Genomic DNA, 19,834 nt, shown 5'->3' on the forward strand with positions numbered 1-19,834 from the left:
TAAAGTTGAATCACTAATTCTCATTAAGAATTTGTTAGGCCCTTTACGAACATCCTCTTTAATTGCGAAGTTTTACTACCTTTTAAAAATTCATAATCAGATTTTGGTAACTAAATATTTAGAACTTGACAATTTCACAAAATATTTTCAAGTACTTTAATATAATTTAATAAAACTAAATGTTTGCAACTTAACAATTTCAAAGAGCCTTTATTTGTCCCATAATAGCTCACATTCTTCTACCATTTCCTGGTAGTTGATTAATTTATCGAGTTGTTCCAAAGTATCAAAGCGGTCTGTCATTAACGGAACTCCCTGATAACTCTCTGTAAAATACTCGTTTGGACGGGGATAGTTTCAATAAAATTTTATTCTTGGTCAAAAATTCTTCTTTGATTTTGTTCATCAATTTCATGACAAGAACATGGGAGATACACATGATACCATGATTTCAAGTATTGTATACACCATTAATCTAATTCTTTGCTTTGTAGGTCTCGTACATTGAAACCCATAGTTATAAATCTGAATCCATTAATATGGAACATTTTCTGTTCCATGTGGAACCCCTAACATATAGAAAGTGATTTTGTTGTTGATTATGTTGTTGTGAAATAAGAAGTCTTTGTATGTTAATGCATGTATTTAATTTATTCATAGTATTAGAGTGAGATTTACTTTTTAGGAAATATGATTCGAAGCAATAAGAAGAATATTTCTAGTAGAACTTCTTTCACAAAATTTCTAGTAGAAAGGGATAAGTAATTAGTACCTCTGGTGAATACTCCACCAATATGAAAAGTTCTCAATGTTAGTTAAGTGTCTCGTTCCCTAATAGTCGACAAATTAAAATTACAATAGGTGACCCATTTTTTCTTTTACTTGAGTTAGGAGTTGGACTAGAATATTTTTTCCTAGACATTTTCCAAACCATAATAATAAAAAAAACAGAACTAGAAGATGAAATGTGATGAGAATTGAAAATGTTAAAATAATTCACCAAAAGTTATATATCTAACGCAAACAAGCAGTTGAGCCATGAACATTGCTTTCAGCGCAGATAAGAATAGAGTTGCAGATTCATATCATTTAGACCATTCGCACAAGAAACTAAGCTTTTCCTCAAAAGATAAATAACATATTTGAAAAAAAAAAAAAAAAAAATCATCACAATTTCAATCAGACAATTGTATGAGTTGCAATGAAATTTTTGTGATCGTCCACTATTGCTTCATTCAATCACCAATCTGGTCCAAGATTTTCTCCCCGCTTTCGGTTTACAACACCTTTCTCCTCCGGTCGACACCTAGTAAAAGTTATATACAGAAGAATATCTAATCTGTTAGTAAAATAATGAGAAGGGAAAATGATGGCATTATTGATGCAAAACTCCATTGGCTACCTTCTCCTTCATCTTCTGGAGGGAAATGCAGAACCAGTTGGCCTGTCAGACAATCACGAACGAAATTATTAGGAAAGAAATAACCGAAAAAGATTTGAATGAAAATTTAACTAAAGCCACACCTCCCCTGCTGCTGCTGCTGCTGATGCTGCTTAAGTCCAGTGTTTGAGCTGGATCTGCCATTGCTCGATCCTATGCTTTGAGTAGCGCTCATAGTTGATCCATTCAAGAGCTGACTGGGCCTATTCTCAGTGACATTCAGGTCACGAGCATCTATCGATTTGCTTAAGATTTTAACATTTGTTAAACCCTCAGATGCTCCACCATAATACACACCGTTTGGTTGCGGATTCTGCTGCAAAAGAGACAGGTGTTGGGTCAATTAGTTAGTAGTTGCATTTATATGTAGGAGATACGCCTAAATAAATTTTGAAACAGCATTGTTGGGCTTAGAAATATTGAGATAAAGTGTGGAAGAACCTTTTTATGTCTGTTCTGTGCCATTGGAGTAACGGCCACAGATGCCATACTCGATGAGTAAGGAGCCAATGCAGCGGCGGCAGCAGCAGCAACTTTGGCAGCGGCAGCATTGGCTGCTACCATCTTTTGTGCACCTTCACGAAGATGAATATAATCTCCCTCGATCACAAATAACTGCAGATACAGAAACATTTTCATTACTATTCATATTTTCATTAATGGAACCACGCAAACCTGGCAGTTTCAAGAAACTCACATCAGGGTGGCTGGCCACAAATTCATCAAGCTTTCCATGCTTTTTCTTGTAATCGTGCCAGTGTAAAGGTGCAAGCATCTTTCCAAGTCTATTTGGCAACTGTACAATTCAAAGTACACAAAAAAAAAACAATAATAGATATAAGAATACTCATAAAAGACCAATGCCCCCGCCCACAAACACCTAGCAACTCATAAATGCTCACCGTTGAACTTATCCGAATTCTACCACCAGCTGGAATGGTACGAACTATGCAAGCCAACAATGATCTTTCATCTAGAAGAACAACTTCTGCAGTCCTTGCCACAGTTGGTGACTTTGTCTGTCCACCAGAAACAAAAGCTTCGGGCAATACTACATCATTAGAATTATTTAATGCAGTTTCCTCAAAATTCTCCGGAGTCCCTAATGTATTGGCAGAAGAACTGGATTGTGCTGTGGTTGAAACTTGTTCCTCTAAGCCACCAATACCATTCATAACAGATTGCTCATTTGTCTGTTCAAATATTTCGATAAGCTAAGCATCAATTTACTCTCACTAGCCACAGCTTCCATAAAATAGGTTAACCAAAATAAAGCAACAAGACACAAACCTTAGTTTCAGTGCTCTGCTGAAGTGACTCCAGGCGTAACACATCTTGAAACTGTGATGAAATTTGTCTCAGTTCCTGCTCAGATTGGGCATTGCGGTAACCCCTATCAATTGACTCGAGAACCTGATATATTATTATTTTAATGTTACATCATTAGTACATAGAGATACTAAAGATGAGCAAAAGCATCAGCAGCATCTTTATTAATATAACCTGTTGTTCCCCAGTAGACGACGAGATCACAGAGTTGGGATCAGCCTGATGACCAATGTGAGCATTCAAATAATCTGCAGAAAGAGCTTGTCCATTAACAGACATCTCGTAGTTGTAATTTTCATCTGATCTCACAAGGTTTTGATCAGCTTGGGATGGTGATATTTCACTTTGTGGTGATATTTGTGCACCTTCTGATACAGCCTAAATAATATAACAAAGAATGTCAGTATGTCTGATCCATTAACGTGTATAAAAGCACCTAAAAAAATGTGTTCATCTGTCAGCAGTCAGCACCTGTTGATTCGACCACTGTTGTTGCAGGGATGACATTGCAGGAACAGAATGGAATTGCCCAACATGAGATTGAGGAACATGTGGTTGGACAGAGTGGGCAACCCCTTGTTGATGCATAACATATGGATGCATAGCAGCCAACTGTCCAGGAGGAAGGAAAGAAGGCATCCCAAGTAAAGATGATGGAGTAATGGGAACACCAGCAATGTGATCAACCTAACAATTAAAGATAAACAATAATTAATATTTGGAATTATCTTGTGTGCTTCATACTAGACAACAAGACTATGAACTTTCCTATCGCTATTGCATTGAACATGGTTTCTGATCTATGATTTTGCAATACTCCATCCTTTGAACAATCAGAAACCCTCCAGCAGGGTAATCAGCATTTCACCAATCAGTAAGTTCTACAACGGCAGAGGGGGTGAAAAAAAGCAAATAAAATTACCTGACTTGATGCATTGCCAGTTGAAGTAAATGATGTAGCATTGTCAGCATTTCCATTTGAAAGGGCCGCATTGCTTCCACTTGATGTGCCACCTCCATTCATGTCTAGTTGGTTTCCATTATTCTGACCATATCCAGATGCATCATTTGAATTTTCTTGTGAAACTCGTGACTCTTGAGTGAAAGCACCACTCCTTTCTCTTGCATCAGCCAGCTCAAGTTGAAGCTGTTGTATTGAATGCATATGATGTCTCTCCAACTCTGCAAACTACCATCAACAATCCAGATACATAAACATTAATGAAGTGAATTTATGAAACATGACAAAAATCAAAGGGGATCTCCATCAATCCCATTCTATAATCAAGCAAATAGCGACCTGCTGTACCAGCAACTGAAACAAAATTTAAAGGTGCGGTTCCAGACATAAAATGGAAAAGTAAAGTTTCACACAAACATTAGGGAGAAAATTTGGGCTTAACATAAACTCATTGTGTGACACAAATCTGCTATAACGAATGAAAAAGGGATAACCAAATAAATAGTACAGAATTAAGTGGAAAAGGGAAAAACATGAAACCTACCTGTCTTTGACAACTAAGCCAGAGCTGATTATATTGTTCTGCACGCTCAGCTTGCTGCAGGGCATCCACTTCCTGGACACGGGTTATCCATGCTTGGGCTTCTCTCAGTCGATCATCCTTATAAAGATTGTTTTCTTGAGCAATCCTATGCTGAATGATAATAAAATATTAGGCAATGTACTTAGTCATAATACTAAGTCCACTACAAAATGAATAATGATTTTATAAATTTAGAGTTACAATTGGGGATATCCAAAATTATTAAATAGAGAGCATTGCTATATGGTACCCTAGGACATGGCATATCACTATTGGTGCAATTTAGTAGCAATTAATTTAAACTCAAATATGTGGAATTCAATATTTTTTAATTTCCAATGCCGCTTTTTGGCATAACAAATTAGCTTCATAATCCAAGAGTAATATAAGTACATCATAAGCGTACGTATGAAACAGACCTGTTCCTGCAACTCCATAAGCTGCCTATCTTTTTCTTGAATGTGCTCTTGAAGCTCATGTAGCTTTTTAATGTGTTGTGCTCTTTCAGCTTCGGAATGATCGCGCTCTCTTCTGCCAGCAGAAAATATTCAAAAGAAACAATGTAAATTTTATTTCCAATGTTATAAACCAGCATAAACACAGAACAATGTAAAAAAAATACTTAAAAGCACAAAATGGAAAATTTCAAGTCTAGCAATAAAAAAGTGGAAATTAATATAAATTAACCTGAAGCTCGCTAGTTCTTGGTTTTGTTCTCTGAGAAGGTCTTCTTTAGCCCAAGCCTAGCAAACCAAAATAATATCAGAAAAGTTATTATAATGTAAAAATGTACAAGTACAATAGCTTCTTATCAAAATAAGTGAGTATTTGACAAACCGCTTCATTGTCTCTTTTGATAGCATGTAGCTCTCTTTCTTTATCTTCCAGTTTCAGTTCCAGCTCGTGTATGGTCTGATCCCTTTCACGCAGTTGCTCCTATATTAGCAGATAAATCCACCTTTAAGAATGACTATATATCTATATCAACTTGTCAACAATGATGTTTGGTATGTATCTAATCCCAAAATAGTTCCAAACATTGGAATATGTATCTAATCTGAAAAACAGCACATTATATTAAAAAAAACTAGTGTGCGCAGCAAGCTAAACTACTAAAATTTGGAATGGTTCGACAAAATCAAACCATCCACAGAACAATTGCTCTCAGTAAAAACCTTTTTCAAATAGATTTCATTATAATTGCAACCTAAGGGAAGTAGATAGAACAAAACCTGAAGATTGGCAGCAGCACTAGAATGCTCCTTAATTTGGGCGTCAAAGCTATTTTGCATTTCGATCATTTCAGATCTAGCAATTATTTGAGCTCGAAGCTCAGTCTCCATGTGTTGCAATTCCTCTCTTTGTCTTGACACATCATGAAGCCGCTGCTGCAAGAGATCATGGTTCGAGCTACCATTGATTGTAATAGAACAGAAATCCACATCAAGCGGCTCTCTTCCCCGCTGCACCTTGATAATTATAAACCATGTCAACGTGGTTTCACTAAAACACAAGCATTATTTATACAATCCGAATCCTTACCTCATAAATGGTTCTCTCATCTGATTGTCCTAACTTTGACCGTTCCAATTCCTATATTCCAAAATATGATCAGTTGATGCATATAAAGTGAAAGAACACATTGCATTACTTGCATCATAGTGCCCATCAACGTAATATAAAACAAAATTTCACACTTAAACAGCTAAGCACTAAACAGTAATGTTCTTATTAGCCAAGAAAACGCTACAGAAAAAATCAAAGCTTTCTTTTTCTCTGTTTACTTAGTACTGAAAGAACCAACAAACTATACAACCAATAAATCTTACACGACATAGGATACAACATGTATAAATATATGTGTATATATATATCAAACACTTTGTAAACCAAATCGTTAAAATTTATCAAAATAAAACAATCGTTAAATTTTAATGTCAAGAATTTCGCAAATAAAGTGTGCTGATTATTTAGACCTAAAACAAAATCAAATACACGAAACCAAAAAACAGCAACACAACCATTAAATCCCTTGGCTCATTTGGCAATCAAACAAAGTCAATGCCACTAGGTAATCAAGACAGAAAAAACAAGTACCTCATCGCCGACGTTTCGAACCGAATGATGGTCTGAGACAGCGCGCCACTCTTTCCGAGACTGTTGAGACGAAATCGGCATCGGAGCACCACGTGCGGCTGCTGTGGCCTCCATCGAAGAGAAAAAGCTGTGTCACAGCTTCAACTCTTCTTCCGCTATAGTATAACTACTTTCCGTCAAAATGAAACCCTAGGTTTCGATCGATAGAACCAAAACAGACCTGGAATCGGAAAAAACTGCAGTTGTAGACGAAGCGAAGAGAATTTCCGAGAGAATCGAGAAAATGGAAGCGAAAATCGAAGGAGGGAGAAGAAATGAGAGTGAGGAGAGGAAGAAGAAGTACCTGGATGAAGATTTTGGGAGTGAAAAGTGAGAGGTTTTGTGATAAAAGGGTTTTGGAGGGGTTGAATTGCAATTATTGAAGAGTTGACGCTAGAGAGAAAGAGAAATCTCGAGTGAAGGGAGGCCTCCCGCCATTTATAGGGCAATTTTCTCTACTCACGCTTTTCTAGTGACGCGTGTACGAAACGCTTCACACGTATTTACTGTTTTGTCCCCTCAATTCTTTTCTTTTGAGTATTGTTATTGGGCATCCCTAACACCTTTAGATATCTTGTCTTGCGATTGACTGGTAATATTTTTTAAAAATTATTATGTTAAATTATATAGGAACTGACACTTAGTTGGACCAATAGATATTGACACATAAAAAAGTATTATGCACCACTTGGTATGAGGTTTAGATTAATGAGAATGATAATGTAAAATTTAAATTAAATTTGAACGATAGGTTTGTGTTTTTAAGTAAGGTGCCATTTTTGTTGCCTCTGTGGATAAGATGGATCTATATTCAAGTGGAGATGGATGATATTTGGGTCAATCCCAACTATATGTTTAAATGGCTCAAAAAAATTGATCATGGTTTGACTTCAAGAAGTAAATTAATTGCTATTTGATTTATTTTCTCAATCCCTTACCTATTTTAAAAACCTTGGTAGGACCGAGTGGATCTAAAATAACTTTATTAAGCCAAAAAAATTCTTTGGTAATGTGGACATTAATGTTTCACATGTAGCAAAAAGGATGACATCGCGAAGTTGAGTAGACCCGAGTCATAGTAGTCGACCTGGGAGGGGACACTAGTCCTGCGCCCAGGTTGACTACGAGAGCTCCAAGATGGAAGTTCAAACTTTAATAACTTGAATCCAACTCATTATCTTTCAGTATTTTGTACCATGAAGACATGAAGCAATCAAATTAATGAATACGCTTTAAGAGATTTCCCTGGTTGTTGTTTTATGTTGGTCAAAGATGACGCGTCTAGTCGATGGTCTCTTGCAGCCTGAAACTGCTTTTTGAAGTCCCTCGACAACTGTTCCCAGGATATTATGGAATAAGTGAGGAATTTATCAAACCAGCTGCTCGCGGCTCTTGTTAAGGAGGTTGGAAATAATATACAATGTAAGTTATTTGAAACATTTCTTACTCGCATAATAGTATTAAAATTATGAATTTAAGATATCAGGATGGAATGGCTCAATTTCTTCATCAGAGTCGTATCTTGTCAATTTGTCATATTCTCCATCTTGATATTTTCTAAACTTATCCTCTAATTGAATTACTCGTAATTGAATGAGATCCACGGGTTGCTGATTTGCATTTTGGTTAAGTTGATTGCGCAAATCAAGTGCATTTCGATTAAAGTGCTCTCAAAGGTCTGGCTGCCTTCATTTTAATCTCTTATGTAAATCGGGTTCGCGATGCCTTTGTTCATAGTTGCTTACGGACTTGGTCTTTGAGTAGCTTTCAGATTGGTAACTACGTGAGTTACTTATACTCTCCTGGTCAGCATAATAATGTCGAGATCTACTTCCATCTCACGTTTGTCTACTTGACGTACTGTGCCCACGGGATCGCGATTCTCCTGTGCTTGAGCTTGCTTCATCTTGCAGTGGTCTTCTTCTTTGAAATATATTAGACACACGTTTCCTACTTAAGTAAGTGTGCATATTTTCTCTATTCGCATGCGAAGGCTGTTGTGGATGTCTCGGGGGAAGACCACTAGACCTAGGTTAATTTCCAGGATTTCTTTCATTATCACGAGGAAATCCTTGGTTTCCTAGTCAAGTTTGCCTCACCTCTTCATTCATGCGAGATGATTCTGGCATTTTAGTTCGTTCATTCTCTTGGTTTGCAAATTCATGGGAAGTTTGTGGAACATCACATCGTTGTTCTTGATTCCTTGAATTGTTTGGGTTAGGTTGATTATCTATTGGCACTTCCCTTGTATTCCCAGGTTGCTCCTCCTGGGTGTTTGGGGGATTCCCTTAGTTATTATCCTGCCTTCTGGTCCTGGAACCCTGAGATCTTCTTCGTGGTCTCCTTATAGTAGGATTAGGTTAGTTTTGAGGAACTGTCCCCTATGCAGCTCTGGCTGTTGCGGCTTCTCGCTCCAACTCAGAGTTTTGTCAGTTTGATTCTGCCAAGCGTTGTCAAAGTTTCATGTTCTCTAACTCTATCAATGGTACGTATCTAGTAGGATCATAGGCATCTCCACTCCTTCTTTCTAGGATTTGATCACCAGCAGCATTGAAGTTGCCATCGTTCCTCCCTGAACGTGGTGTTTCAAATGTGTTGGTTCTCTGAGATCCCAGAGTTCTTTGCCAGGACGATGAGTTGTTTCCTCAAGACGATTACAGTCGTGTTGATTGTTATCAACCATTTAATATGGGTAGGTATTTGTGTTTATGAGGAGGAATTTTTGTGAATTTTTATCACCAAGGCTCTCAATGAAAGCACCAAACTGTTAACGCATATTTTCGTTAATTAAATGATAATAAATAACACCAGATATTTTACGTAGTTTTGTAGTTAAAACCTACATACTCCACGAGTCCTTATTATTAGGGATACTTTTTGAAATACAAAATACAATCTCAATATTTGAAATAATAAGATTTTCTCTCTCTTTTTGTCGTCGTTTTTCCCACAGACTTTGACCCTATTTATAGTAATATAGGTAGGCAATTATTTTTATTGGGATTGATTCACTTACAACTGCTAATGAAACGTGGACATTCCCCACGTTTCATATATTCACACATGTAATAATATCTAATAACTACCCAACTGCTTCTTGTATTTATCTTTTAGACGGTTATTCTGACTTTGAATGTTATATCTTGCCAAATATGAGTTATTTTTCTTGTCCGTCTTGAGAAGAAAAATACTAAGTTTAGAAGTAATTCATCTAGTTGTACCCCTTTATTTGTATTGATGTTGTGAGATGACTTTTTTATTGTATAAAATGCGAGACGGTTAAGTGTCATAAATTTCACTTTATTCTCATGGGAATCAATAATTCACGAGGTCTTTGGATATCTTGTCTTGTTCATTTTATTACTCTGTCTATCCCGAGGCAAACATATGTCTCGCCAGTTTTAGTTTAATAGTTTTATTCTGTCTCGCATAAGACTAAGCAGTCAGCGAGTTTAAATATTTCTATCAAACTTGTACTTAGTTGGAACGAGTTATTTTAATTGCATTTGATGATGTAATGTCGTTATTATATTTTTTGAGTTGATTCATATTTCTTTTGTGGGACATGTGTCAGCTCCTGATACACAACCAAAATTTGGGTATAACAAAACTTCTTCGAGTTCCTCGATGGGTCCGAGGGCTGTTTGGTCATTAGTTATGCGAGGATCTATATCCTCCATTTTTCTTTTAGAACTGGTTTAAGCTATTATGACCAACGTTTAATGTGTTAAGGACTTTCCTCTTGGTTGCATGTTGTAACTTTGCCTTGCCATTAGTTGATCTCTTCAGATAATTCCAACCATTGACTATGTCGGGAATTTTAGTGATAGGTGTTTTATAGAGCTGAATGTTAGGGTTTATGTCCTAAAAAGTCTGTAAAGACATTTCTGTTTATAAATTAAAGTTTAACATTTTTATACATGCTTGAATGTTAAATTATTAATATCTAATATTGAATAATTTATCTATAAATATAGAAAAATTCTTAATTCATTCACGAGGTTGTGACTTGTATTGTACGAAGAATTATAATTACTTAGCCATGAATAAAATAACCAACAATATATTAAAGTTATGGAATATTTAATCAACGATTTATGGTTCACTGATGCCCGTTATTCGGTGCAAGCAATCTCGATTTGGATTACTGATGTAATATGACATCTAAGTGAATGTGTTGTATATAATAGAAAATATATACGACATAGACCGAAATTAATTAAGATGTTTTTATCAAACATGTCATTTACTATATAGACCTAATTTATATCACAAGGATGATCAATAGTAGATCAATCTGAAACTTGAGTAATTATGAACTCTTGTTCATATTATTAATTTCTTTGATTAACTCGTGAAATTTTCTCAAAGAAGATGATTCTTACAACTTTTATTTTGGAAATCTAATAATATGGATGGTTGGAAACTTGATTTACAATTATGGAATCCTGACTTTCCTAACCGATAGAATGTTGATTCCTTTAAGTGTTAATTTTGGAACTGAAAAGTTGTGCACATATGAACAAACCACAAGAACAAGAAAGAAGAAATAGTCAAATCACATTTAACACATGGAATAAAATCAGTCAATATTCATCATATCTCTAAATTAGGAAATTAGTTCATAATTTCAACATTCAAATCCATGAATAAACTAAAGATAGATAAAAACATAAAGAAATTAAAGAGCAGAGAAAGAAACTAGGTCGGAAACTCGATCGAGTCGCCATGCTCGCCCCAAGAGTCTTCTTCTTTTGTTTTTCTAGGGTTCTTTTTTGATTGCCTTTCATAAAAAATTGAGATCCTCCTCTTATAAAGCAGTTTTACCACTTAAAATTGAGAAAAGACGAAAATATCCTTGTCATGTACGTAGGCGTCGCCGCGACCACCATAAGTCTCGCCGCGACGATTGTAGGTGATAAAAATCCCCCATTTTTGTAGTGATCTCGCCGTGACTACCTGGAGGCGATAATTCACCACAACGAGCCTTCAATTTTTCAGCACAAAAGTCTGCCAATTTACATCCTGTCTTGTTCTTTCAATAGTTGACAAATTTCATTTTAAAACACTGTGAACCTAAAACAAAGGAAGGACAAATGTAAAACTATCCAAAAAGTAACACAAAGAAGATAGTTAATTCTAAACGGTGATACAACAAATAGACTAAAAATAGCCTAACACGTTTCTGAAATCTTATCTTTAGGATGGCCCACCCCTTCACCTTTTGGTTGGCATTGGTTTGAAGTAGTTTATGTAGATGCTAAAATCCACAATCGATTGAATATGATCATATGCAGGCACCAACAACCTGTAGATAAAATAATAAAGTTACCAAGAAACCTTGGGAGACCAGGATGTTGCTAACTGAAGGGACTCTAATGGTCAAGTTAATAATGTAATAAGGTGAAGGAAAATGAATGACTGAACTATGTTACCACCTATGTTGACTGTGAAATAATTAGTATGTAATTTCAGAGAGAATGAAGTGTAAGTGAGAAGTGTTATGATGACTGACATTGATCTTCATCTTTTAGTGCTTAAGAGTGGCTCTTATAGGCAATTATGGAAGAATGATCCCTCGTTCTCCTTTGGGAAAAATCTTCTCCCACTTTATGAGGGAGATCGCTATTCTCGTGGTCAGTTTAACTAACCACTTCTTAGTCCGTTAGGTAAGTGGCGAGACTTAGTCTCAGATGTGGGTCAGATCATTGAGAGTTTAATGTCGGGTCATGGTTTATATTAACATATGACTTGACCATATGTTTTGGGCTTATTGGTCTTGGTCTTGTGATCGTACCATTAATGACATGTTTACTAATAAGTAATGTGAATCAATGGTAAGGTAGTTATTCTCTTACATTTGGTTACTTACTTTATTAAAATTAAAAAGCAAAGAACTTGATTAAATAAGAGATAAAAAAAAAAGCAATACTTCCCCCACTAATTTTTTAACAAATGACATCAATTGACATGTTTAATATCAATGGAAAGGAATCATTCCCTACATTAGTTTATTTAATTTATTAAATTTAAGAAAGGGAGAACTTCTCCCACCAATTTTTTAAGGAATGTCATTAAGGGTAATGGATTTTATTTATTTTTATTTTATTTTTTAATATTAAATTTATAATGACAGTTTTATCCTTTAAAATATATCTTAAAAAATAACTACCATATACTATAATTTAACTCAAAAGGGTAATTTAGTCAATTTAAGCATTTTGATTTCGTTTCCTGATAAAGTAAACAATTTAATTCAGAAGGGTAATTTAATTAATTTAAGCATCCCAATTACGTTTCTAGATAAAATAAACAAGATAAATCACTATCATTTCATTTCTAATCAGTTTTAGTAAACAACATATTATAAATATTATTTTTGATTATTCTTCATTTATTCTATTACTTTATTATGATTTTGAATATTGTATAGTAAACGTGCTATAAATGTAATGATTTTTATTTATTTTTTAATATTAAATATATAATGACAATTTTATCCTTTAAAATATATCTTTACAAAATAACTAATACATACTATAGTTTAACTCAAAATAACAATTTTCTCAATTCAAGCATTCTGATTACGTTTCTTGATAAACTAAACAAGTTAAATGATTAGTATTCTATTTCCAAACAATTTTATTAAACAACATATTACAAATATTAATTGTGATTATTCTTTATTTATTTTGTTATATTTTTCTATTAATTTATTCCAATACTGTATAGTAAATGTGTGATAAGATTAGTGAGAGATAGTCAAATCCAATTTTATTTGATCACCCTCTTGTATTAGGGGTGATCATAAAATCTAGAAAATCGAAAAAATCATTTAAACCGACCTACCGAACAGCGTTAGAACTGAAACCGACGAAATCGAAAACTGAAAAAACCGCTAACGGTTAAAACCGTCATTAAACGGTCGGTTTTTTTTTGTAATAAACTGACCGAAAAAACCGAAACCGACCGTTATACATATATATATTAGTTTATTAAGTTTTTTTTTTAAGTATTATAGTTACTAATAATATAAAAAAAAATACTATATTATTTTTTTATTAATATTAAAGTTAAAAGAATAAAATAATTAGTTTTTGAACAATTAATTTGTATGTTTGTAGTTGTAAAATGTAAAATAATACATTTATAGAATAAATTGGATTATTTTTTTTTTTTAAAAAAAAAGTTCGGTTTGGGCGGTTTAAACCGACCAAACCGAGGTTCAAAACGGTCGGTTTTAATATAAGTTCTGAATTGGTCGGTCGGTTTTCAGATTGCACCAATCTAAACCGAAAATCAAATTTTGGATTTTTATATAGAAAAAAACCGACCAAACCGACCGATGCTCACCCCCTTGTGGCCTAAGCCCAATTTTGTCCTCTCTACAACCTACAAAGGCTGGTTTAGAAATGTGTCTATTTTGGGATAATTTTAAGTTTTATGTTTTAATATGTTATATAAATGTATAGGTTAGTAGTAGTGATTATCTTTCTAGTAATGAATGAAAAGTAAAATAAAGAAGAAAAAAACGAAGCAAGACTTATAATAATGCCAAAGTCACACCACGCCATTTTCAATGTCTTATCCGCGTCTGCCACAAACAACCATCAATTATTGACTTTTTATTTTTATTTTTAATAATTATTTTATTTATTTATTTATCAGGCAAAATAAATATAAGGAGGCAATTATTGACTTTATATTATAATGAGACCACTTTAAATATGGTCTTATAATTCGTTTATATTATAGACTATTTAATTTGGTTATCACAATTCAAAAATTAAAAATCAAAATTACAAAGTTTATCATAAAAAAATGTATATATTTTCTTAAAAATTCATTTCATTTTGATTATTTCAATTTCAAATTAGATACAAGTAATGATTGTGCTTTGTATTTTGTAACTAATTACTCTCACATGGCCTTAAATTACAAAATCCTTATCCTATAAAATTAAAAAATATATAATTTTTTAAATAAAAAACAAAATAACTTTCTTAAGATATAAGAAATTTCTCAATGAGAACAATGCCATTAATCCAAAGAGAAAAAAAAACGTACTACTTGTTTTTATAAGAGTAAAACTATAGTATAGATGATTTTTTCACAATGATGTTATTTTAATTTAATTTGTTATTTTCCTATAAATTTATTCCAAAGTTCACATTGTACAAAATGCACATAGTTAAGCCAAATGTACTTAAAATTTAAGATGTCATTGTTCACAATCTTTCTTTATGAAAGTTTCTTTTCTCATCAATTTTGTAATAGAAATAATTATATAAGGCACCATTTTTTGTAAAATATTTACATTTTTACGTTCAAAGAATGTTTTTTTACATTTTTACAGTTTTCCAAAAAATAACATGAAAACAATATAACATCAACAAGAAAACAACATAAAAGTAACATGAAAATAACATCAAAATAACAACAAAAAAATAACATACATATAACAAAAAATTAACAACAAATGAACAAAATTTTAACATAAAAAGACCGTATTTTATGTAAATAAAATCAAAAAAATCGTAAAAATATTTAAAATTCCGTGAAACCATATTTTTGTTGTTTTTTTGTTATTTTTGTACATTTGTGAAATTAACCCTTTGTAAATAAACAAGAATATTTATTTAAAATTTCAATCTTCTTTGTCTAGTTTACCATAATGGATAAGCCTATAAATTCTTGTATTGTTGGACATCACATCCTAATTAGAGTAAAATTTATTGTAATTAATATAATAATTATGGGTTTTAAAATTTTATATATTAAAAGGGAGTTTGAAGTAATTTAGTACCATGTTGACTATTTAAGTTTTAAAATGTTGCCTTTTTTAAAAAACCATTTAAAATGTTGTTTAATTAAAAAATATACATCATAAGTTAGCTCAAATTGTATCTTTTCACTAATTTTGATGAATATTTTTTATTGATAGAATATATTTAAATATAAAACATATTTATATATTTGTTGTGAAAAGAAAAAAAAAAAGAGAGAGAGAAATATTTACCAAAATTGATGGAAATGTATATTTTCAAATTAATTTACTATATACTAGGTATTAAGTAAACAACAAAGTATTAAGTTGGATTTAAGAGTTAAGACAAACAACAATATATTAAAATGGCATGTTTAATTTCCTAAATTAAAACATTAAAGTAACAATTTTTGATTCATCAAGATTTTGTTGGATTTAAATATTGCTAAAGAATTATATTGTTGTTCCAAGTTGGTGAATCTCACTTGTATCAAATTTAGTTGTTTAACAAAAACATCATGTTTCATTCCAAACATTAAAAAAAGTAACATATGTATGTATATAGTATATATTTTAAGATTTATATAAAGCCATGAAAATCACCTTAAACACTTTCACACTCACAAAATAAATAAATCTAATATTGAACTCATTCACACTCACAAAAACTTTTTTTTAACACATAATTTTAATTTGTATATTCAAATTACATTAAAATTCTTAATACTATATCAATAAAATTATTTTTGAATAAATATAATATTTATACATGTATTATAATTTAGAATAAAATTATTAATAAATTTATAAACTAAATATATTTTATTAAGATATGATTATTCTTATATATATGTATATTTTTTTAATACGAGACTTAAAGAATGTATAACTAATTATAATTTAAAAGTTATCCTTAATTATAATTGAACCAAATTGGGGTATAATTTTTTTTATAATAAATTAGAGATTATTCTTTAATAAAGTATTTTTATATAAAGATTCTATTTTATATGTTGAGAATAACTAAAAGGCATCAGTGGTGTCTAACACCCTCCAAAAAGTCATATCACCATTAGTGTATTTAAATATCGGGTCCTCTAATGCTCATATTTCGAGCAACAAATATAGTCACGACATGTGAACAAGAGCTCGAAAATAAAAGAGAATGCACCCGAGGGAAGTGAATATGGTATTTAAAGCGTCTTAGAAATTATTATTTACACTTTTATATTTAAGTCTTACTTTAAAGAATGATCAAAGGGGAGTCAAAAGTATTAATTATTAAATAGAAAAACCAGCGAGATCAAAATATCATGTATCACAATCATTTCAGAGATAACTGAGTATAGAACATGCACATTACAAAAAGAAATACAGGATATAAGAAGGCAAGATGAGTCACCACATAAGATATTTATAATGCGAGGCGAACCTAAAAAACCCACATGAAGGACTGCTAAACTTATTGTGAGTAGCAAAGTGTAAGAAGACTTCTCAGTGAAATAATTATTTATTCGATAAAATCAAATGACAATTATTAGGCAATTATGCATTTTAATACACGTTGTAAAGTAATTATATGAATCGTGAGAATTGTCCACAGTTTATGAGCAATTATTAAGATAAGTTCAAAAAAAATAACTGTCATATTAGAAATACTACAACTAGTAGAGGAGACCATCGTGCAAACGACGACAAAATTATCAAGTGATCACTTTGAGAGAAATTCATCATTTTTTGTATTTATTGAATTTTGTACTCAGTAAACAAATCGCCCATAAATGATAAAGTCTTGTGAATTATGTAGATTTAACTACAGAATTACATAAATATTTTGTGTCAATTATTCTATTATTTATCATTTAGTAAATAATTCATAAAAAATATCTCATTTATTATTAACGAAATTCTGAGTTAAGAGGTCTATATAATTTAATGTAATAACTTTTATGGAATATCGCTAACAAATGACAAGATGCCAGTTCAAAGTGGTCGCTAATAACAAATGTGTCTATACATGTATTTGTCCCTCATAATGGTAGGGATGGTCTCCTAAAATGGTGGTATTAGTTGTTCTTGTCTCCCTACTTTATTGAGGTTCTACACTTCTTCCCTTCATGAGTTCTAGTTTAGGCAAATTGTATTGGGTTGAAGACTAAATACTAGTAAGAGGATTATTAATATGTTTTTTTTGTTATATTGTATAATTCACTTGTAAATTAATTTATACCTATATTGATATTATACATTTTTTAAGTCATAAATTATAAATCTTGAAAATAATATATATATATTGTTTTTTTTTTTATTTTAATAAAATAAATTAAGATGAATTTCATACCTCTAAAGTAAGAGAAAGTAAATATGGTTGGGCCTTTAAAGATGACAGCCCATTTTTGGCCATGGTCTTGTACTTTTCATTGATTGAGCAAGTTTAAAGCTATTTCAGAAACACATATAGTACAACCATATATTTATTGATTAAGCTTTTCAAATTATTTTTCACTAAATTTTGTTTTTAATAAAAATAAATTAGTTATAATCTTATTTAAAAAATAAAAAAGCAAAAAAATATTTTCTACTCTTATTATACTTGAGAACACAATATTTTTTTTTTCAAAGGACTTGAAAACACAATTTCTAAAACAAAAAATAAATGTCAAACAATTTAATGTAGTTTACTAGTCTTAATAATAATAATAATAATAATAATATAATTTGACTAAATGAGATAAATTCAGATATTGCATTCTAAATTTTATTTCTAAATTGTGTTTAATTATTCAAATTTGTTTTTTTTTTCTTATTTAAATCAAAAATTTGATTTTTCTTTTAAAGAATAGTAATATAAACAAATAATTGGTTTGGTGACCTACTATTTCTAAAAGGTCACCAACTTTTTTGCCATTGGTGTAAAACCCTAATCACATATCATCATTATATTATATGGATCATTCTAATATTCTACTTTATTTGTTAATTAGAAATTTTTAGGGTAAATACTATTTTGGATCTTGTGTTTTGTTACTGATTGGACTCTCTATTTTGTTATTTAACAAAATAGACCTTATATTTTCTAAAATGGTAAAAATAAGACATTGAGTTTAATTTTTGACAGTTTTTTTTAATATAACCAACTTGAAAACAACTCGTAACACGAACAGATACAGAAAATGTAAACAGTTTTCTCATAACACCTTTAGATTAGATTATTATTAAATTTTATTTTGATAAAAAAATCAGTTCAGAGTCTTATTTGTACCATTTTGAAAAATATATAGTCTATTTTATCATTTAACAAAACAGAAAGTCTAATTAGTAATTTTTACAAAACACAAATCCAAAATAATATTTACCTAAAATTTTATTTTAGAATTAAGTTTTGAGATACACTATAAATTCATAATATTACCCCATAATAATAATAATAATAATAATAATAATAATAATAAGATTTTAGTCCCAATGGAGAAGAATAATATTGTGGAAGAAAGGTATAAACTTTTTATATATGTTAAAAAAAGAAAAATTATAGCGATGTAATCAAAGGAAAAAAGTTAATTAATACAAAACATGTCACATTCTTTCAATTTTATTTTATCTATAAATAATTTATGCTCCAAACTACATGTTCATGTCCTATATAGATTTTTTTTAATTTTTTTTTTCAGAAGAACAAAAAACACTACTTATTATTTAGTGACTTGGAAATAAAACAATTTTCAGTTTTGTTTGTTAGTTGTCTCAAAAGAATTATGTGAAACTTTATTTATTTAAATTTGAGTTATTTGTGAATTTCTAAATTATTATTATTACTTTTGCTATGTTAAATCAATTACTTTTTCAGTTTTTCAGGAGCCAAAGAAAAAAAGAGAAGCACTTTTCAGTCAATGAAGTATGAACAATAGAATATTTTTCATTGGGTGTTCAATAATTGATTTGTTTTGGTATTTAAAATAATTTTTTATTTTAATTTTTTTATATTCATATATATTATAATTATTTAAATAGAATAATTTAAAATATAAAAAATAATATTTAAACAATTTATTTCACACATATATAAAATAAAATAATTATGCGTATAATATTATTTGAACTTTTTTTTACCGTTCCAAATTTAAATAACTATTACGTATATAATCATAGCAAAAAAATTAACTAAAGATTAGTTTAAATACTAAAATAAATGTATACATTTCTTTTAAATAATTATTACAAAAAACACAAAGTGTGTAAACGGTAAAGCCAATTCAAATTTTTTAGAAGTCTTTATTTTTCATTTTTTTAGAATATTCTTTTTCAATTATTCAATTATGTAATCTAAATTACCACATTTAAATAAGAGAAAAAAAATAATATTAAAACACTGACAAAACCATTTAATTACCAAACAAATATTAAAGATGGTAGTTAGCTTTGGATTTTTTTTTATTTTTTTTCTTAACAAAGTAAAAAAAAAAATTGAATAACTTTTGACAAGGACAGACAATAATAAAGAAATAACTTAATAATTTTCTTTAGATGAAAAGATGATCCAACGGCTAGGATTAAAACTTTCACAAATGGAATTTTCATATATGGCTGTAACGTTAGCCTTTATATTCAATTTATATA

At 30.8% G+C, this 19,834-nt stretch overlaps 1 protein-coding gene across 11 annotated transcripts; it reads right to left on the reverse strand.

Moving 5' to 3' along the window:
- Window positions 1-954: 954 nt before the first annotated feature.
- On the reverse strand, window positions 955-6,895 carry LOC115716030 (COP1-interactive protein 1). Of its 11 annotated transcripts, none has more exons than XM_061115079.1 (18): window positions 6,755-6,895; window positions 6,412-6,631; window positions 5,857-5,907; window positions 5,547-5,777; window positions 5,152-5,250; window positions 5,002-5,057; window positions 4,734-4,845; window positions 4,276-4,425; window positions 3,693-3,959; window positions 3,242-3,457; window positions 2,945-3,148; window positions 2,732-2,854; window positions 2,344-2,634; window positions 2,139-2,237; window positions 1,883-2,056; window positions 1,525-1,754; window positions 1,403-1,444; window positions 955-1,306 (listed from the first exon to the last, which is right to left on the reverse strand). In XM_061115079.1, the coding sequence occupies exons 2-17, from the start codon at window positions 6,523-6,525 to the stop codon at window positions 1,411-1,413; spliced, it is 2,451 nt and encodes an 816-aa protein (XP_060971062.1). In that variant the 5' UTR covers window positions 6,526-6,631; window positions 6,755-6,895; the 3' UTR covers window positions 955-1,306; window positions 1,403-1,410. The 11 variants fall into 11 exon arrangements, with proteins under 11 accessions (XP_060971062.1, XP_060971059.1, XP_060971056.1 ...); XM_061115076.1 differs by having other exon boundaries at window positions 1,525-1,757; XM_061115073.1 differs by having other exon boundaries at window positions 5,547-5,783.
- Window positions 6,896-19,834: the final 12,939 nt, after the last annotated feature.

Source organism: Cannabis sativa, chromosome 5, assembly GCF_029168945.1.
Source record: "Cannabis sativa cultivar Pink pepper isolate KNU-18-1 chromosome 5, ASM2916894v1, whole genome shotgun sequence".
In the NCBI taxonomy this organism is placed as follows: Eukaryota; Viridiplantae; Streptophyta; class Magnoliopsida; order Rosales; family Cannabaceae; genus Cannabis; species Cannabis sativa.

What these genes read in the sequence shown, in the direction of transcription:
- LOC115716030 (XM_061115071.1), bottom strand. Translation starts at nt 6,525, where the DNA reads ATGGAGGCCACAGCAGCCGCACGTGGTGCTCCGATGCCGATTTCGTCT. An exon ending in ATGAGAGAACCATTTATGAG is followed by an intron (nt 5,784 to 5,856) that starts GTAAGGATTCGG and finishes ATAATTATCAAG; the next exon opens with GTGCAGCGGGGAAGAGAGCC. An exon ending in GTGCTGCTGCCAATCTTCAG is followed by an intron (nt 5,251 to 5,546) that starts GTTTTGTTCTAT and finishes CTGCTAATATAG; the next exon opens with GAGCAACTGCGTGAAAGGGA.